General features: G+C 49.1%; 1 protein-coding gene across 1 annotated transcript; it reads right to left on the bottom strand.

Moving 5' to 3' along the window:
* Positions 1-17666: 17666 nt before the first annotated feature.
* On the bottom strand, positions 17667-18617 carry LOC138371882 (perilipin-4-like). Its single transcript, XM_069336926.1, has one exon. The coding sequence runs from the start codon at positions 18615-18617 to the stop codon at positions 17667-17669; it is 951 nt and encodes a 316-aa protein (XP_069193027.1).
* Between the last annotated feature and the right edge of the window lie 3646 nt (positions 18618-22263).

Raw genomic sequence — 22263 nt, forward strand, 5'->3', positions numbered from 1 at the left:
GGCGGACAGCCAGCCCGCCTGCTTTCATACCTCTCACTGTATTTCCCACTTCTAAACTTCCCTTCACCTATGCCTCTCCATCCTCTTTACTACCCCCTACCCCCCCTCACCACCAAAACAAAAGGGAGGAAGAAGAGTAGAAGAATGACGGGGTGAGAGGAGAAGGAGGAAAACAGTATAGAGAAGAGGAGCAGAGGACGAGGAAGGGAATAAAGGACTACAAGTACTATACTACCCACGGGGGGGGGGAGGGGGGGGGGAGGGGGGGGGAACATTCTGCGAACGAGTGAAAAAGTAAAAAAAAAAAATAGGAAGAACATTTCAAAAGGTAGAAACAAAGGCAAAACAATAAAAATATCAATGAGAGAAGAACAAGTGGCAGGAAATATCAAGGTGAGAGGGAGAGGCAGGGTAGAGTACCAGTCCCCCCTTCCCTCCCCCACATTCTCCCCCACATGATAACACACCCCCATCCCTCCCCCCCCCCCCCCACCTACCACTTGGGAAAGAGCCAGCTGGCCATTCGACACAGGGCGACCATTACGCGCCAAGAAGTACCAGGGCGGTATCAGGGCGCAGGAGCGACCACCTGATAGTGGGAGACCACCGCGGTAATTAACTAGATGGTATTATCCGTGAGCGTGCGTGTGAGGGTGTGTGTGTGTGTGTGTGTGTGTGTGTGTGTGTGTGTGTGTGTGTGTGTGTGTGTGTGTGTGTGTGTGTGTGTGTGTGTGTGTGTGTGGTTGACTGTGCGAGTGTGGTTGAGAGCGTGTGTGTGGTCGAGCGTGTGCGAGTGTAGTCGAGTGTGCGAGTGTAGTCGAGTGTGCGTGTGTGGTCGAGTGTGCGTGTATGCGGGAGTGTATGTGCGTTCGATTTAGGAGAAAAACAATAATAAAATGCAAGAAGAACTATGAAGGAAAGAAAATAAAAAAATATTGAGAATTAGAGAATGAGAAAAATTAAACCTTGAAAGAAAACAAAAAATTAACCATACAAATTTAGACGAAAATAAAAGGAACAAAAAAATCGACCAAAAATTTAGACGCGCCTTAAAGTAATGAGTTCGTCACCATACCTGTCATGTCATCTGTCATGTCACCATACCTGTCATGTCATCTGTCATGTCACCATACCCGTCATGTCATCTGTCATGTCACCATACCCGTCATGTCACCTGCAGCCCTGTCACTATAATTGTCATATAGATGAATGAGTTGATATAAATAGGAGGTGCCTCGTATGCCTGATAATAGGCCTGATGCAGTTCCATTATTTCTCATGTTCTCGTGAATCACTACAAACCAGACACGACAAGGCTCATCGACTCTTTTCCAATACTGAACAAACTGGACGACCACTTCCCTGTACGACCCACTCACCAAGCTAATACGTCGCAGTCTTACTGATTAAAATCCGTTAAAAGTGTGACGTATTAGTAAAAATTAAAGCACCGTAAGACTGATGTTTTCTATGCATTGATCTCGATCTACCTCGATCATTGATCTAGGTGGGTTGCTTGGGTTCATACGTTCCTTTTTAAACAAAGCAGTTGCATTATTTACAGAATGACAAATCATTCCAAATCAAGTTATCGCGAGAGGAGTCTGGCCCTGGACGGGGTCCCTGGGAGTACAACACTTCCCTCCTGTTACAGGTTAACTAGAAGAGTTCAGTGGTCAGCAGCAGCTTGTGGGGCCTTGAGGACCACGGAGTGTGGTCCCCTTGTGTGCCGCCCTCACCCGCCCTGGGCCCTCACCCGCTCTGGGCCCTCACCCGCTCTGGGCCCTCACCCGCTCTGGGCCCTCACCCGCCCTGGGGGTGGACGGTTGAGGGCGAGACGGGCAGAGGGGGAGGGGGTGAAAGAGTTGAAGGGGAAGTGAATGGAGAAGGACACGGAATTGTAGGATTATTATTATTAACATCTTTATTGACAAAATTAATTACAATTTTGCCTAATCTGAGGATTTTGATAGTCTTATTAAATTGAGGTTAATGCTAGTATTCACTGTCACGCAGGACAGAGGGTCATACATAAGACAATAGGCCTAAACTGTAGGCTGAAGCACATATATATCACGGTTACAATCAATGTTTTAATGTGTGGATATGTGAAAACAACTTTCTATTGTGCACTGCCACACAAGTGCAGGGATGGGTTCATAAGTGATACAGCTTAGAATATAAGTAGAAATTGTTCTTCATTCTTTAAAATGGACAAGCAAATTTTGGGTAAATTGTTAGGATGTCGTCCAGAACACCTGAATCAATAAAATAGTTACACAGTTGGTGGTACAATAGGCCAGGAGGTCTAAAGTCCTTTACGGTTTCACATTCATCAATATAGTGTTCTAGTGAATGCATTAAAGGTTTATCACAGAGTTTACAATCTGAATATTCTGGTAGTGGCTCAGCCTCACTAACCTGCCAGATGTGTCTATAGCCAAGGCGAATTCGCGCAATTACTACATCACATTGCCTGGTCCGGTTACTGTGCTGACCATACAAATACCTATTATTACAGAACTTGTCATAACTTTTAATACTGCAGCTTTCAGGTCTCTGTGCATTTCTTAGTTCTTCTAAATCTGAATTAATTTCTTTAATTTGTATGTTTCTAATAACTGCATTAGATAGTCCAAAATCATAATCAATGTTTTCTTTCCTGCAAGCCTCATTGGCCAATTGATCTACAAAGTCATGTTTTTCAACTCCAACATGGGATGGGATCCACACAAATTTTATACAAGAATTATTATCATTGGCAAAAATTACATTCCATTTAATATTACAAGCTACTTCCGACATACATTGTGATGGGTTATTTAAGGACTGCAGAGCACTTTTAGAGTCACAGAAAATAACTCCACCACCATTGAGCTTAAGGTATTCAGTGGCTAGATAAATACCCAATAGCTCGGTCTGTGTCGTGCTTGCCCAGTTGTTCAATCTCTGTGTACTAGTCATGATCATTTCATTCCCTTTATACACTGCACATGCACAACCTGTTCTACCAGTGCCTAACTGCACAGAGCCATCAGTAAAGGCATAGGATTCAGTCGGTTTGAGAATTTGAAGATGACTGTCAATAGCTTCTAATGTTATACATCTCAAAATGTCAGTGTTATACATTTGTTTTACACTGATGGGAGTATAATGCAGAGAGACCTCCACATCTTTCCAAGGGGGAATATAGTGAACAGTTTTATCAGGGTTAAGAGATACATTCAGTTTCTGAAGATTATAGACACAACTGGAATTGTAGGAGAGGGAATTAAGGAAGGCAGGAACTGGATGGGGCGGGATCTTGAGTGTGTGGGAGCGGCGATGGAGGGGGTGTGGGGGCGGCCATACGCGGTACCATTTCATCTCCCAAATGGTACCGTGCTCCCTGCATCTAGCCTCCTGCTCCCTGTATCTTCATTACTTTATATTTGTTTGGGTTAAACTCTAACAACCATTTGTTGGACCTTCAGTTTGTCCAGGTTATCTTGAAGGCTCATGCTGTCCTCCTCTGTCTTAATCCTTCTCATAATTTTAGCATCGCCAGCAAACATTGAGAGGAATGAATCCTCGTCACGGCCCTTGTGAATTTGTTCATTGAGAGGAATGAGTCTATACCCTCTTGCAGATCATTTACGTATATCATAAACAGGATAGGACCGAGTACAGAGCCCTGTGGGACTCCGCTGGTGACCACGCCATTCTGAGGTCTCGCCCCTCACTGTAGCACACATTGTTGCAAATACTGTGCCCGACCAAAGAAAGGAAGATACGGTAATTATCAGGAGAAAGCGCTCAGTCAGTCTTTGAATAAGTATTCACATCCTGTCCTACCATCTAATGCGTCGCTTTTGTAAGAGAATCGAAAAAAAGCAAAACTGCGTGGTTTTCGTAAGATTTAAAGTACCGTAATATTGAAATTTTCTCTGCATCGGTCTCTATAGGTTAAGCAGGTTACTTAGATTCAAAGATAAAACAGTTACAGACCACGATTCTTCGCGGCGGGGATCGTATTCCAGGGACCTGCCCGAAACGCTACGCGTATTAGTGGCTGTACAAGAATGTAACAACTCTTGTATATATCTAAAAAAAACAGTTACATTTATTACAGAGTCGCAAAGTAACCGCAAGGTGGCAGATGGAAAGAACGGGCAGATCTGAAGAGGCCAAGAACGTGAACCCGGAGTGAAGGAACGCCGCTCAATCACTTTGACCACCAAGAACGACCCAACACACATTCACTCAATGAGTTTTTTTTTTTATTTATTATTATTTTCTACCACAGACGTGGCCACACATTTACAATGCTAACCAGCATATATACATTTTCTTCTGTCTTCCATGGACAGGGTTAGAGAAATGTTAAACATAGAGTTCAAGGGTTTATTGAACACTCAACCACAGAAGGTGATTCGGTGCTTTTAAAATGCTAAGCTAACCTACATACGTAAATACATAGATACACAGATTTACGTATGCCCTACATAAAGTGTTTGATGTGTCTTTTACATAGTGTCATTAATGTACATTCACAAAGGTGAAATACTTGCTGTCATAATAGACAACATGAGCTGAGGCACCACCTGCAGGAGGAGACGGGCTCGCACGTCCACCAAATTCCTTAAAGATCTTCCGCTCTATTCCTTAAAGATCTTTAACTTCTTGTAACACCAATTCAGACTAAATAAGCAAAATAGTCAAGCAAAATCAATGCATAAAGATAAATGAAAAGCAAAACAAATATGCTTCTGTACTTTTGAGCTATACATCTGTTAAATTACGCCACCCACACACCCACCATCTTCACCCACCCACCCACACCATCACCGCCCACCCACACACCCACCCTCCCCACCCACCCACACACCCACCCACACCATCACCGCCCACCCACACACCCACCCTCCCCACCCACACCGCCACATGTCCCACTAAACTCTTCATCAACTGCTTCTCGCAGCCGCGGGTCCAGAAGCCAACGCGTCAGTTAATGACATTTTTCACTCGCCCGGCGGAGAGCTTCCACTTCATGAATGGAAATCCATTAATTTGAGGCTAACCAGCGCCGGCGGCTGCGACACCAAATGGCCCCGGCCCACAACAATGGTTGCCGCGGGGAGGGCCCCTGAAGACGGGCCGAGGTGGTGTGTTGACCCGAGGACCACAATAACACTGTCAGTTGTGGCTTGTTCCTCTTGTCATGTTCCTCTGTACCCCCGGTCGTCCATTTGTGGCCGTGACGGGCCGGAACATCGACTTGGTCACTGTCAGTTTCCGTCCGCACCTGGAGGGACAACGACGTACTGATGCTTTATGACGGGTGGTGGTGTGTGTGTTGCGTCCACAGTCCTGGAAGATGGTCCTGTAACATTTTTTTTTTTTAAATTTTGCCCCGAGGGGCGAGTTTATTGGGCAGCGCCACTCATCTTGTGAGTGGACACACCGCCATAGCAGCATGTACAACACTCCCCAATAGGAAGAAAACCCGCTGGGTTGTTCATCCTGTCACTTGTACCCAGACACAGCTGGGACTTGCTTAACTGTCTCAAGTGAACAGCTCCTCAAACAAGAAGATTAACATATATCAACCCTTAAAAGCTTACGATATCTTGCGGGTGCAAAATGGGGAAATCTTTTAAGAACAGCATCAATATTTGACAAATAGTGTTTTCCTAACTCAAACAATGTGGGGTTTATTATTCTACACATATTTCTGATATCTCTCAGGTGTTCACATTCACGTAGATAGTGGTCAAGGCGGTGTCCATCACTCTCACCACAGAATCTGCAACTTCGCTGATCAACTGTTGTTTCCATTCCATATCTCCAAGGATAGTCCTGTAACATATCCTCTGCTTCCGTCGGGAGTTCCTTGTCGGGGCCCCCTATTCTAGCCCTGGTGAATGCATCCAAATGTTCTATGCACTTGAACATTTCTCCGTTCTCTAGTTTATCATTTACACGTTTAAAACTGTGTATTAAGTTATCTTAAGACTTCTTCATTACTTTCATTCACTTCAAGACGTTGTGACATTTCTGTGACACATGTGTGTCTCGTGTCCTCGCTTTGTTAGTCGCTTTCATCACGTAAATTCTATTTATTTCTGTATTTTCTCTTCTTGCTGTATGTGAAGACAGGTCTTAACTGTTTCCCACTAGCTGTACTCCTGGCTGTTTATTTCCAGTTCATGCTGCTTCCACTAGCATCTCTCACTTATTTCCTATATCATCTCTCACTTATTTCCTCTAGCATCTCTCACTTATTTCCACTAGCATCTAGCATTTCTCACTTATTTCCTATATCATCTCTCACTTATTTCCTATATCATCTCTCACTTATTTCCACTAGCATCTAGCATTTCTCACTTATTTCCTCTAGGATCTCTCACTTATTTCCTATATCATCTCTCACTTATTTCCTCTAGCATTTCTCACTTATTTCCTCTAGGATCTCTCACTTATTTCCTCTAGCATCTCTCACTTATTTCTTCTATCTGTATCGTGGACTCGTCTGTCACGTATTCCAGAGCTTTTGTCCCTTTGTTACACCTTCTCCCTTCAGCTTGTGCACTTCTAATGCAGACAGAACTCGGATCCGTGTTACATGAGGTGTGAGTGAGGTCCAGGCTGGAGTCCCTGGGGGGTGCTGGTGACGCTGTACTCACCACATGATAACCAATGTCTCAAAACAAAGTTTCTCAATGTTGTGTTGCTTGCATGTATGCTGAAGATGTATATTTATTATAGCATGTAAGGAAGAACTCGTAATATCTAAGCTATAATCTTTTTGCAATTGATACAATTCTAGTTGTAGGTTTATATGTGATTAATTGCATATTATATTACTGTAAGTTTATGTTGAGAATAAATGGCCCTTGGTTCGAATCCTGGTGGGATTTAATAGTTTATGTTAATATATATTATATTTAAGACGCAGCCAAGATACAGTCCTTGTGAGTGTGGGATGAGCAGCGCCCCAGACACTGACGCCAGCATAGAGAAGAGTCAGGATGGTTGACTGTTTATGTCAACCTGGAGCCCGGAGCCTGAAGCCCAGAGCCTGGAGCCCGGAGCCCGGAGCCTGGAGCCCGGAGCCTGGAGCCTGAAGCCCGGAGCCTGGAGCCCGGAGGAGCACACACATCCATCAAGATTAGAATCGGCTCAGCCACGGGGTATCCGCCACGATTATATCCCAAATACTCCCAAAAAAAGATCTGGATCCGTCAATGTCATCTGTCGAGGCTTCCCCCAACCCAAAACCTTCCATCCCCCGACCATCCCACTCCCCATCCTCCCACTCCCCATCCTCCCACTCCCCCCTCCCCCTATTTCTAGACGATATACCGAACAGCTACTCTCCCCTCTCTGAGAATGGGGTAATGGGGTCTCCCCTCTCTGAGAATGGGGTAATGGGGTCTCCCCTCTCTGAGAATGGGGTAAAGAGGGAAAGGAAACATAAGACTCGGACGGGTAAGTGTCACACCACCAAGAATATAGAAGAGAAGCGAGCAAAGACAAGATAATATTAAATTTGAAATAAAAACTGACGAACGATGGTCAGTCCCAGAGAATGATAAGGCGAGTATTCTGCACCTTCTGTCTCTCTCTCCTTCTGTCTCTCTATGTCTCTCTCTCCTTCTGTCTCTCTCTCCTTCTGTCTCTCTCTCCTTCTGTCTCTTTCTCTGTCTCTCTCTCCTTATGTCTCTCTGTCTCTCTCTCCTTACGTCTCTCTCTCTGTCTCTCTCTCCTATTTGATGTGTTGGGTTAATCGGTCACGCAAATATGTGTCATGCCTCAACCAAGCTGCATTCATAAATGGTTGAACATTTATAATTTAGTAATCTTACATAAATACACTACAATAATAACCAGAGTCTCAACAACAGAATAGCACACAGATATCCGCAAGAAGTGCAGTAACATAATTGGTTATGTCAGCTGCACATATTGTAGAGGACTGAACACATCTGGAGCACAGAATACTGAAAATTTGAAGACTTAAGAGATGACTGGAAAATTCACTCTTTTATTATTATTTTTTTATAGTCTTTTTCTCTCTGTGACCCTTTTAATTTTTGTCCCATAACTCAAACAGCATGTGTTGATCCGTCTTGTCACTACCTATAAGTATCTTACACGTCGTCACCATATCCCCTGCTTGTGTCGCCCAAGTGGACACTATAAGCGCACGATCACAAACTGGCTACAATCAATAACAGAAAGATAACACGCGGAGAGTTGAGACGGACGCCGTTCAAGGCGGCGACAAACAGAAGGAAACGGTAACAACAGAGGTGACATAACACTAACAGGCGCATCATCCCAAGAAAGGACTAATCTGTTGGATGGTGTCCAGGACACACTCTCACCCCCACACTTCCGTGTCCCCGGTCTGGGCGGACAACGGTAGGTGGACACTGGTTCACGGGTGCTGGTGGTGGGACAACTGAGGGCTACTGGGACCAGACAGCTGCTACAGGCTGCATCCTGGGTGAGTGAGTGAGTGAGTGAGTGAGTGAGTGAGTGAATACTATATGTACAGCAGTAGATATGGCACAAAATTATAAATATGGGCCACTTGGTAGAACCGAGAAATGTGAGAAAGACAACTTGATAAGTTTGGGAAGAAATCCAGAGAAGCCAGCCCCAGGAGGCAGTTAACGATATCAAGCGGTCGAGAATGGTACTGAACTCTGAGAATGTCATGACAGTACGCGACCCAAGAAGCACATTTAGGTGGGAATATTTAGGAGAGATTCACTCACCGTCCTTCAAGAATACTCTGGCCTCCGTCCTGCCCTCGTAACAAACGCTGATACAACCCACAAGTGGACATGAGGCTGAGCAATGGGTGGGAGGAATGAGGGAGCCCAACCACCCAGTCTGGCAAGTGTGACTGATGAAGAGCACAGTCACTGACCGCCTCCCAGACGGCCGACCGGGGCCGGGTGTACAGTCTTCTCCTGACTGTGTACCACGGGTTGATGTAGCGCGCGCGTGAAGCGCCTCCACGTGGTGTAACCAAGGTACGAGCCGTGTCAGACCGCAGTCTGGTGAAGGTGTGAGGGGTCTGAGGTGCCAACGACAGTGTTGAGCCGCCTGTGGGAGACCATTAGCTGCGAGTATCAGTCTAGTCCAGTTAACTCACGTCTCCTCTACTTCATCTGACAATCGCAGTGTGTCTGGGGTGACCCAGTACGCTAGTGCGATGTCACGTACCCTTGCGCCCGTGGCTACACTCTTGGTCACCGGCCATTCGTGGCGTCTGACCAGAGGCTCGCAGAATTGACGTGATGTTCCGCTTTCTATTCGTGGCTCCTCGGTTAGGTTAGGTTCGGGCAATTTGATACACCTGTTTAGTGGGTGAAGGTGGAGCGGCCGGGGTGCATGTACACCTGAGGAGCTCCGGGTTGTTCCTCTACCTGCCCCGTCAGGTGGAAATCCGCCTCATCACCGAACTTAACCATGATGCAATGTTGCTCGCTCCTCTCACCGCACGTGCAACGTGCATGATTCATCACACGTGCAAAGTGCATGACTCTCACCGCACGTGCAGAGTGAGTTTACATGTTGGCCAGCCTCGAATATGCCGCTGATGACACCCTCTCGATGTGGGGCTCCAGGGGACAGATCCGCGTGCTATCAACCCCCAGGTCTTTCTCTCTGCCCGATTCCTGAAGGATGTAATCTCCCAGTGATACCTTACATCCGGTTTTCTGCTCCTTACACTTTATGCATTTTTTTACACTATTTTCATTACTTTACATTTGCTTAAGTTAAACTGTAGTAGCCATTTGTTGGACGTGGTCGACGACCGGGCCGCGGGGACACTAAGCCCCGGAAGCACCTCAAGGTAACCTCAAGGTATGTAACCTGACGTGCATTCCTTCAGTTGGTCCAGGTTATCTTGTAGTCTCTTGCTATCCTCCTCTATCTTAACCCTTTTCACAATTTTAGCATCATCAGTAAACATTGAGAAGAATGAGTCTTCACTCTGTGGGAGATCGTTAGTGTGACACTGTTGATGATATCTTCAGTGATAGCCACTCAAGATATCATCGTCTGTGCGTTAGTAGATGTACAGCAACTTCATATATATAAAAAAATGAATTTTGGAGAATTGATTTTTTAGTTACCACCAACAGTGAAAAGAAACGTACGAAAGATCAAGAAAATTCGTGTTAGAATTATTAATCTTACTTTTTCGGTCATATTTAATAATATATATATATATATATATATATATATATATATATATATATATATATATATATATATATATATATATATATATATATATATATATACATATATATATATATAGATAGATAGATAGATAGATAACCTATTCACATTAAAATAGATGATACAGGAAGATATTGACTCTAATTATATTAATAATGTATTGTCAGTTAAGAGAGCAGCGGTGGGCTAGGCCTCCCGGCCACATGACTAGACTACCACAGCTTACGGCCTCTTGGTGGCTAGTGAGGCGAGGAGAGGCGGTCTAATAAAGGGCAAGGAATTTATCCCAGTTACAGCCCCGCTCCTGTGCCAGGTAAGTCCACCTCGGGCTCACCTTAGCCCGTGCTACTTTGAATCTAAATCAACAACAACATCCCAGCATGACTGTGGAAGGGTGGGAGATGGAAGAGGATGGAAGGGGGGCATAGGATAGGATGGAAGGGGGGCAAGACTATCCCTTCATCAGCACCCCGGTGAGTGTTTCATTACCAGCAGTCATCTACAGCCTCCACCACCATTTTTTGTACACTCTCTCCAGCCCACTTCCTGAAACTCCACAACTCCCACTTCCAGAGATGATCTCCGCCCAACCCTCCCACCACACACTCCGCCCAACCCTCCCACCACACACTCCGCCCAACCCTCCCACCACACTTTCGCTTTGATGTCCATAGGGAATGGAAAGGATGGGGGAGGTAGAGGGATGGGGAGATGAAATACAGGAAGAGGATGCGGGTGTAGAGAGAGAGGAGGTTTGAAAGTTCAGTGGCCTGTCCACCATGGGTTGACATTTGTGTATGTGTTGTTTGTTTGTGTATGTGTTATGTTGGGTTGTCAGTACATTGGCTGGGGGGGCTAGTGTTTGTGACCTTGTTGGTGTCCTAAAGCACTAGAGCCGATGGGGTTGGCTGAAGGAGGCTAATCTTAGCAACATCAGGGTAGTTACACTTCTGATGCCACGACAAATGGTTTTTTGGTTTTATATATTTTTTGTAGGAGTTTTATTTATTTATTTATTTATTTTTTATTTTTTTTTTTTTTATTTTTTTATTTTTTTTTTTTTATTATTTATTTTTTTTTTCTTCTTTATTCTTCATTTGGTGTAGATCGGGTCCGGGATGAGCCACTCATCTGGGTCGTCTGGCAGGCCGCTTAGTATTTGAGGTCTGCTTTTGTGCAACATCAAGGGGCCTCGTAGCCTGGTGGATAGCGCGCAGGTCTCGTAATTCTGTGGCGCGGGTTCGATTCCCGCACGAGGCAGAAATAAATGGGCAAAGTTTCTTTCACCCTGAATGCCCCTGTTACCTAGCAGTAAATAGGTACCTGGATGTTAGTCAGCTGTCACGGGCTGCTTCCTGGGGGTGGAGGCCTGGTCGAGGACCGGGCCGCGGGGACACTAAAATGCCCCGAAATCATCTCAAGATAACATGACCCAGCGACCATTTACGCACACATCCTCATCAACAAAGGCCAAATGATCTTTAATTCAGTCGCCAAACTCTCTGTTTATGAATATAAACGGTTTACACACACGATCCCCAGTTGATGTTCCAATATTTCTCGAACAGTGCTTCGCTGGTGGCATCTGCTGGATCCACAACGTTATAAATGCTTCACCCACGGACTTCAAATACAAATAATCGCCAAAAGAATCTAAACACCTAACTTAACCTGTGCCTAACTAATATTATATATATATATATATATATATATATATATATATATATATATATATATATATATATATATATATATATATATATATATATATATATATATATATATATATACGATCATTGGTGCGGTGGTCACGGTACTGTGTACGTTTAGGGATGATCCTAGACGGCATGGGTTCGAATCCCGGCCGGGTCAAAGATATATATTATATATATATATAAATATATATATATATATATATATATATATATATATATATATATATATATATATATATATATATATATATATATATAGTACCGCAGCTCTACGAGCATTATTTAGGGAGGAGATGGTTGGCCATATTGAATTTTGTCACATGTCGTAGATAGTAATCTACGCAAAATCTTGACACATTTCATTCGAAGATAGAAACTATAACATCCGCTACAGTACTGGGATCCGCAGCACGAGGCGCCACAGGCTATACAAGAAAGTGGGACTCGATTCCCTGAGTTACCCGTCAATACGACCGTGATGGATCACATGACCAGCGACAGGACGAGACTGAAGCAGTCCCGCTCCCTCGAGGCGCCGGGCTCTTGCTTATTAACTTTCACACGACGACAGACACATAATACGTCTCGTTTTACTGAAATTTCTCATCATTACCACAATTTTCCAGCAACAGTTCTAGCTAAAATGAAAACAAAATCACACTACACACTGAAACTAGCCCCGGAAGCTCCATTTCACCGAATCCTTTTCATAGTGCTATAGTTATCAGGCGTATCCGAGGCTAAATGATACATATCACAACATTAAATTTGTTGAAAGTAGTTCAAGTGAGCAATCTGCGGTGCCAGTCACAGCAGAGGAGCCGCAGCGACGAGCAGGGGACAGGTCTGCCTTGCTCCAAATGGTGAGCTCTTGTGACGAGTTACAAGCCGTGGTTTAACTTTTCCTGTCTAGGTATATAGAGACGCTTTTTGTCTGTGCCTCAGGGAGAGACAGCTCCGGTCATCTCTGCCTCAGGGAGACACAGCTCCGGTCATCTCTGCCTCAGGCTACCACAGGTGCACTTTTCTCTCTCCCTAACCTGGCCTCATCTAAAGGCTTTCCATAGATTGAATTAGCCACGAAAATCTGAAGACGTTTTATTTTCTGTTGGGGTATAAGCCCATGAACCTCTGCAGGGTTATTATGGCCTCCACAAGAGCATGACGACCAGGCGGTCGTCATGCTGCCCACATGGACCCGGGACACACCATTATATCCCCAACTTCTCGTAAATAGGCTACAAAGCTCGTGATAATTACTGCATGCATTTAAAAGCTCTACTGATCAGAATAGCATAACGCAGCCTCCGGACACACGAAAGAAAACCAGATTTCGAGTCAGCACCACCACCAGTACCACCACCACCACCAGTACCAGTACCAGTACCACCACCAAAACCAGTACCAGCACCAGTACCAGCACCAGGACCATCACCACCATTCTAACCACAACTGTGGACATTACCAGTACTCATACCTACCACTCCTCCCCAGCACAGAGTCACCGCCTCAGCGCCCTCCCCAGCCTCCCGCCCACACCCCCAAGGTGGTAGAGAGCGCGCCTACACCCCCAAGGTGGTAGAGAGCGCGCCTACACCCCCAAGGTGGTAGAGAGCGCGCCTACACCCCCAAGGTGGTAGAGAGCGCGCCCACACCCCCAAGGTGGTAGAGAGCGCGCCTACACCCCCAAGGTGGTAGAGAGCGCGCCTACACCCCCAAGGTGGTAGAGAGCGCGCCTACACCCCCAAGGTGGTAGAGAGCGCGCCTACACCCCCAAGGTGGTAGAGCGCGCCCACACCCCCAAGGTGGTAGAGAGCGCGCCCACAGGGGCGTGTACCTGGTGGTGGCGGCAGTAGCCAGCAACTCATCAAAAGTGACCTCTAGCGGCCATATCTCTTGTAGATCAGGCGCTCTCCGGCGCTCCCATCTCGCACTGCGATAATTGTAGATAACATTCTGTGGGGCTTCAGGACGTTTATCAGGAGACAATAGCTTCGGATATGCATTATTTGGCATGTGTCAGACGTCCATCATCAGGCTCCTGATCAACAGACATCATCAGAAATGATGAGCAGCCGTCTGCAGGTATCCATCAGTGGACCACAATGCATCACACACCAGCAAACAAATGAGCATCAGACACCTGCCGGGAAGCACTTACATTACCCGAACACCACAAATACTTAGATTAGTTTATTAGTATTACTACTAATCTGTAGTATTACTACTTAATACTACAGATTAGAACAAAGGTTCTAATCGCTTCTGGCCATTAAAGTGGACGTAATACAAGCTAAGTAGTGACGCTTGTATAAGACTCTTAACGTGTACTGAAGATCAACTTTGATATTTATCTTACTGTATAATCACGGTCGCCGGAGCCGGTCGGCCGAGCGGACAGCACGCTGGACTTGTGATCCTGTGGTCCTGGGTTCGATCCCAGGCGCCGGCGAGAAACATTGGGCAGAGTTTCTTTCACCCTATGCCCTTGTTACCTAGCAGTAAAATAGGTACCTGGGTGTTAGTCAGCTGTCACGGGCTGCTTCCTGGGGGTGGAGGCCTGGTCGAGGACCGGGCCGCGGGGACACTAAAGCCCCGAAATCATCTCAAGAGATCACGTTGTGATTCTCTTTTCCATTGGCGGTGTTGGTGTTGGATTACGTTAAGCGCCTCAGTGTACTGTGTACTGTGTACACTGGACCACTGTGTACTGTGTACACTGGACCACTGTGTACTGTGTACTGTGTACACTGGACCACTGTGTACTGTGTACTGTGTACACTGGACCACTGTGTACTGTGTACACTGGACCACTGTGTACTGTGTACTGTGTACACTGGACCACTGTGTACTGTGTACACTGGACCACTGTGTACTGTGTACTGTGTACACTGGACCACTGTGTACTGTGTACTGTGTACACTGGACCACTGTGTACTGTGTACTGTGTACACTGGACCACTGTGTACACTTACTCTTGGTTCACCTGAGTGTGTGTGGCTGCCTGCAGACAGGTATGAAGGCCGCACTTTGGGTTAATGGGATTTATTTAGATTACCTTAAAATGACATTATTTAGAAGCTAGGAATGCTGCTCATTCCATATTCTTAAATATTAGAATATTGTGCTTCAGGTAGGAGCCCCTACCTGAAGGAGCATAAAATAAAACTAGAAAAGGTCCAAAAATATGCAATAAGGCTCGTTCCTGAGCTAAGGGGACCGATCTATGAAGACAGATTGAGGAGCTGGACCTCGCTACAATGAAGGAAAGTTAGGAATAAAGCAATCATGAAGACGACGTACAAGATATTATGGGGGGATTAACAAAGTAGATACAGAAGCAAGGTTCAACTTAAAGCACGACACAACGCAACCTTGAGGTTACCTTGAGGTGCTTCCGGGGCTTAGCGTCCCCGCGGCCCGGTCGTCGACCAGGCCTCCTAAGCAAGGACATAATTGAAAACTGGAGAAACAAATGAATCACAGAGATGTCAGAAAAAACTTTTTTCAGTCTGAGAGTCGATGATTGATTGATGAAGATTAAGCCACCCAAGAGGTGGCACGGGCATGAATAGCCCGTAAGTGGTGGCCCCTTTTGAGCCATTACCAGTATCAAGAGCTGATACTGGAGATCTGTGGAGGTGCAACTGCACCCTGCGTGACGGGAGATGTCTCCCGGACCAAATGGTGACCAAATGAAGTCTGAGAGTCGTAGATAAGCGGAACGGACTGGATAAGGAAATTGTCGAGGGCAATTAGATACACAGCTTTAAATGTAAATATGATAAGAAAAAGGAGAGAAAAGAGTTACTCAGTTGAACGAATGATGATCGTAAGCCGGAGCTCAAGAGCAGATATTCAACCCTAAAAGCACAACTAGGCGAGTGGCCGGAGCCGGTGGCCGAGCGGACAACACGCTGTACACGTGATCCAGGGTTCGATCCAGGCGCCGGCGAGAAACGATGGGCAGAGTTTCTTTCACCCTATGCCCCTGTTACCTAGCAGTAAAATAGGTACCTGGGAGTTAGTCAGCTGTCACGGGCTGCTTCCTGGGTGTGTGTGGGGGGGGGGTGGAAGTAGTAGTAGAAACAGTTGATTGACAGTTGAGAGGCGGGCCGAAAGAGCAGAGCTCAACCCCCGCAAGCACAACTAGGTGAATACACACACATGCACACACACACACAGGGGGCCTCCTGGCTGAGTGGACACCGCTCGAGGGTCGTAATCCGAATAGCCCGGATTCAATTCCTCGTGAGAAAGTTTCTTTCACGCTGATGACTCTCTTCACCTAGCAGTAAATAGGTACCTGGGAGTTAGACAGCTGCTACGGGCTGCATCCTGGGGATGTGTGTGTGTGTGTGTGTGTGTGTGTTAGAGATAAATATATGTAGTAGATATAATAAAGGAAAAATAGATTAGTTAGAATGGCGGGATCCAACAGCTAATAGCTCGATTCTGCTGACACAAAATAGTAAATTCACACACACACACACACACACACACACACACACACACACACACACACACACACACACACACACGTGTGTGGAGCACATTGTGGAAGCGCTGTTCATAGCTATGGCGCCCAGTACCAACACCAACACAAAAGATCTCTCCATTTATAAAACAACTCCCCGTCCCTAATGCTGATAATAATACTGATCATGCGGTTGTTATCCGGCGATTACATCGTGGTCAAATAGCTTGTTAGTGGTGCGGGGTAGTTCGTCACGGTGGCTATTAGTGACTCCCGGTTTCGGAAAAGAAACTTTTTATCAGCTGCAAGACCGAACCGGACTGACGAGTGGAGTCGAGACGGACTGGCCACACTCGCCTGACAGCCTCGTTAAGTGTAAATGAGACACTTACAGGTGGTAGTAACCAAGGGAGACAAAAAAAGGGAGAGAAATAGAGATAAGAGACAAAAATACTTCCCACGGTTAAGGTAAGAGGCAAGAAAATATTCAGGAGAACGAGGAACTAAGTAAAGACAAGTAAAATTAAAAGTAGAAAGTTGGAGAATGAAGAATATGAACCGAGACGGGATCCAAGTCTATATAAACTGTGGCGCGTTAAGGGATCCGCCCACCGCCCAAGGGAGTATAAGCGACGTAAACAAGGTAGCTGCGCGCGCATTACCGGCAAAACAAAGCCTAACTCTTAACCAGTGACACGACTTTTCGGTAAACTTTAAAATAGCTCGCAGTGTTCTTTCATTCATAGTGTACGGTGAAGAGCTGGCGAGTTGTGGGGTTGACAGGGTGTAGGTGTGGGGTTGGCAGGGTGTGAGGTTCGCTGGTGTGGGTGAAGGGTAGCGTGGGGGTGTGCAGTAGTAGGGAAAGGTACGGTGAATGGCATGGGGACAGCGGGCCCACAAAGAGCCGACCAGCCTGGCCGACGACGGAGACCCTCTATGGACATGTCTATGCTGGAACTAAACGATTCTTTCTGCCTCGGCGTCCAGGCTGTGGGAACCACGGTGCTACATCCTGGCCAAGACTGTGGCCTGTGGCCCAGCTCGAGGCCAAGAGTGTGGCCCCGAACATGTCATCAAATATAAGTCGAGGAGTTGCATTGAAAGTTGCAGCTTAATCTCCCGAGGCGCACAGATGCCGACGATCTCAAATGGAACGTCACGTTCCATTTCGTATTGAAGCTGGACCAAGCTTTTCATCTTTATTCATCGCTTTTACGTGAATACTTCACTCACCCTGTCCATTGAGTGCCAGTGGCGGTGGTGTCAACAGCAGCACTGAGGCCAGTGGCGGTGGTGTCAACTGCACCACTGAGGCCAGTGGCGGTGGTGTCAACTGCAGCACTGAGGCCAGCGGCGGTGGTGTCAACTGCAGCACTGAGGCCAGTGGCGGTGGTGTCAACTGCAGCACTGAGGCCAGCGGCGGTGGTGTCAACTGCAGCACTGAGGCCAGCGGCGGTGGTGTCAACTGCAGCACTGAGGCCAGCGGCAGTGGTGTCAACTGCAGCACTGAGGCCAGCGGCAGTGGTGTCAACTGCAGCACTGAGGCCAGCGGCGGTGGTGTCAACTGCAGCACTGAGGCCAGCGGCAGTGGTGTCAACTGCAGCACTGAGGCCAGCGGCAGTGGTGTCAACTGCAGCACTGAGGCCAGCGGCAGTGGTGTCAACTGCAGCACTGAGGCCAGCGGCGGGGGTGTCAACTGCAGCACTGAGGCCAGCGGCGGAGGTGTCAACTGCAGCACTGAGGCCAGCGGCAGTGGTGTCAACTGCAGCACTAAGGCCAGCGGCGGTGGTGTCAACTGCAGCACTGAGGCCAGCGGCAGTGGTGTCAACTGCAGCACTGAGGCCAGCGGCAGTGGTGTCAACTGCAGCACTGAGGCCAGCGGCGGTGGTGTCAACTGCAGCACTGAGGCCAGCGGCAGTGGTGTCAACTGCAGCACTGAGGCCAGCGGCAGTGGTGTCAACTGCAGCACTGAGGCCAGCGGCAGTGGTGTCAACTGCAGCACTGAGGCCAGCGGCGGGGGTGTCAACTGCAGCACTGAGGCCAGCGGCGGAGGTGTCAACTGCAGCATTGAGGCCAGCGGCGGGGGTGTCAAGCGGTGGTGTCAACTGCAGCACTGAGGCCAGCGGCAGTGGTGTCAACTGCAGCACTGAGGCCAGCGGCAGTGGTGTCAACTGCAGCATACAGCATGCATTCCCCAGCACAAGCCTAATCCCGTGGGCCTGACACACTGTGTTTGGTATACTTGTTTACTGCCTTAATCCGGCTCCTTCCCTCTGCCTGACTCTCCTTCCTTCTATTATTCCCTGTTGGTCGCTCCTTCTTCTCTTTCCGTACTTTATTTCTTCTAAGTTTTCTCCCTCCGTTCTCTCCATGCTTCACACTTCCTACACACACACACACCTGCGAAGACTCGGAGGTTTGCCACCAGACTAGTGCCCGAACTGAGGGGCATGAGCTATGAGGAGAGACTACGGGAATTAAACCTCAGGTCGCTGGAAGACAGGAGAGTTTGGGGGGACATGATCACCAAATACAGGAATGTCAAATACAAGATTCTCAAAGGAATTGATAGGGAAGATAAAGACAGCTTACTTAACACAAGGAGCACACGCACTACGGGACATTGAGTGCCCAAATGAGCCATAAAGACAATAGAAAGAATTGTTTTAGTGTCAGAGTAGTTAGTAAATGGAATGCATTAGGAAGTGATGTGGTGAAGGCTGACTCCATACACAGTTTCAAGTGCAGATATGATAGAGCCCAATCAGCAACACACGCACCTGTGTGTGTGTGTGTGTGTGTGTGTGTGTGTGTGTGTGTGTGTGTGTGTGTGTGTGTGTGTGTGTGTGTGTGTGTGTGTGTGTGTGTCAAAAATATATTCAGTAGATATGATAGAGAAAATTAGATCGAGAGTCGTTGCATTAGACAACCGACGGTTAGAAAGGCGGGGTCCAAGAGCTAAGAGCTTTCTACTGCAGGCACCAATATTGAATACGCACTCGCTAGTGCACACTGATATATAAACAGGCATTTAGACATGGATGGGGTGAAGGGGGAGGAGGTGGAGGGGTTAATGGGGGGGGGGGGACTCGATGGGGAGGGGTGAATGGGGCGGGGGGGAGAGGTGCTGGCGCCAGATTATAGTGGTCGAGCCGCTGTCAGTTTCATTAGGTAGGATCAGAAGCACTTATTAACGCCCCCCCCCTGACGCGGCCTCCCCCCACCCCCCACCCCTCCACCAGACCCCACAACCCCAGACCCCCCTACAAAACCCCTTAAGAGCCCCCCCTCTTTTATCACACCCCCTCCCCCCCGGGCATCATACGAAACACCCTTCTCTTACAGCCCCCTATAACCGCCCCCCAACACCGCTCCCCGCCGCCCCGCCCCGCCACCGACCCTCCTGTTGTAACTCCACAATTTACACCCCTCTCTTCTAACCCCTTCTCGTCCACCTGAACCTAATTCCACCCGTCTTACTCCCCCCCATTCTTGTTTCCTCTGTAAGACGGCGCCACCCACCACCTACACCCGCCACCACCCAGACGGCGCCACCCGCCACCCAGACGGCGCCACCCGCCACCCAGACGGCGCCACCCGCCACCTACACCCGCCACCACCCAGACGGCGCCACCCGCCACCTACACCCGCCACCACCCAGACGGCGCCACCCACCACCTACACCCGCCACCACCCAGACGGCGCCACCCGCCACCACCACCCAGACGGCGCCACCACCCACCACCACCCAGACGGCGCCACCCGCCACCACCCAGACGGCGCCACCCACCACCCACCACCCAGACGGCGCCACCCGCCACCACCCAGACGGCGCCACCCACCACCCAGACGGCGCCACCCGCCACCCACCACCCAGACGGCGCCACCCACCACCCACCACCCAGACGGCGCCACCACCCACCACCACCCAGACGGCGCCACCACCCACCACCACCCAGACGGCGCCACCCACCACCCACCACCCAGACGGCGCCACCCACCACCCAGACGGCGCCACCCGCCACCCACCACCCAGACGGCGCCACCCACCACCCACCACCCAGACGGCGCCACCCACCACCCACCACCCAGACGGCGCCACCCACCACCCAGACGGCGCCACCACCCACCACCACCCAGACGGCGCCACCACCCACCACCACCCAGACGGCGCCACCCACCACCCACCACCCAGACGGCGCCACCCACCACCCAGACGGCGCCACCCACCACCACCCAGACGGCGCCACCCGCCACCCACCACCCACCACCACCCAGACGGCGCCACCCGCCACCCACCACCCACCACCACCCAGACGGCGCCACCCGCCACCCACCACCCACCACCACCCAGACGGCGCCACCCACCACCCACCACCCACCACCCACCACCACCCAGACGGTGCCACCCGCCACCACCCAGACGGCGCCACCCACCACCCAGACGGCGCCACCCACCACCCACCACCCACCACCCGCCACCCACCATCAAGGCCTACATCTTCGGCTACCACTTCTGCTTCACCTCACTGAGTCGTCCATAAATTTGTTGATCTAATCTAATTTATTGGAAGTTCTTAATTAAATATTATTTGCTCACACGTCTAAGATAATAGAATGTTTAATGTGTGAATCATCGTGATGAGCGTTGATGAAGTCCGCTAAATGTTTGGTGGAGATGAGGGAGGCCGGGGCGGGGTTACTGGCGTGATGGACACTCATCACTAGACACCAGTCCTAGAGTGTGCAGCACCATCCTGGACCCCCACCAGTCCTAGAGTGTGCAGCACCATCCTGGACCCCCACCAGTCCTAGAGTGTGCAGCACCATCCTGGACCCCCACCAGTCCTAGAGTGTGCAGCACCATCCTGGACCCCCACCAGTCCTAGAGTGTGCAGCACCATCCTGGACCCCCACCAGTCCTAGAGTGTGCAGCACCATCCTGGACCCCCACCAGTCCTAGAGTGTGCAGCACCATCCTGGACCCCCACCAGTCCTAGAGTGTGCAGCACCATCCTGGACCCCCACCAGTCCTAGAGTGTGCAGCACCATCCTGGACCCCCACCAGTCCTAGAGTGTGCAGCACCATCCTGGACCCCCACCAGTCCTAGAGTGTGCAGCACCATCCTGGACCCCCACCAGTCCTAGAGTGTGCACCACCATCCTGGACCCCCACCAGTCCTAGAGTGTGCAGCACCATCCTGGACCCCCACCAGTCCTAGAGTGTGCAGCACCATCCTGGACCCCCACCAGTCCTAGAGTGTGCAGCACCATCCTGGACCCCCACCAGTCCTAGAGTGTGCAGCACCATCCTGGACCCCCACCAGTCCTAGAGTGTGCAGCACCATCCTGGACCCCCACCAGTCCTAGAGTGTGCACCACCATCCTGGACCCCCACCAGTCCTAGAGTGTGCAGCACCATCCTGGACCCCCACCAGTCCTAGAGTGTGCAGCACCATCCTGGACCCCCACCAGTCCTAGAGTGTGCAGCACCATCCTGGACCCCCACCAGTCCTAGAGTGTGCAGCACCATCCTGGACCCCCACCAGTCCTAGAGTGTGCACCACCATCCTGGACCCCCACCAGTCCTAGAGTGTGCAGCACCATCCTGGACCCCCACCAGTCCTAGAGTGTGCAGCACCATCCTGGACCCCCACCAGTCCTAGAGTGTGCAGCACCATCCTGGACCCCCACCAGTCCTAGAGTGTGCAGCACCATCCTGGACCCCCACCAGTCCTAGAGTGTGCAGCACCATCCTGGACCCCCACCAGTCCTAGAGTGTGCAGCACCATCCTGGACCCCCACCAGTCCTAGAGTGTGCACCAC

Source organism: Procambarus clarkii, chromosome 37 (assembly GCF_040958095.1).
Source record: "Procambarus clarkii isolate CNS0578487 chromosome 37, FALCON_Pclarkii_2.0, whole genome shotgun sequence".
NCBI classification, from domain to species: Eukaryota; Metazoa; Arthropoda; class Malacostraca; order Decapoda; family Cambaridae; genus Procambarus; species Procambarus clarkii.

Bases quoted from the DNA above. Each gene is read 5' to 3' on its own strand.
- LOC138371882 (XM_069336926.1), bottom strand. From the start codon at position 18,617: ATGCTGCAGTTGACACCACTGCCGCTGGCCTCAGTGCTGCAGTTGACA.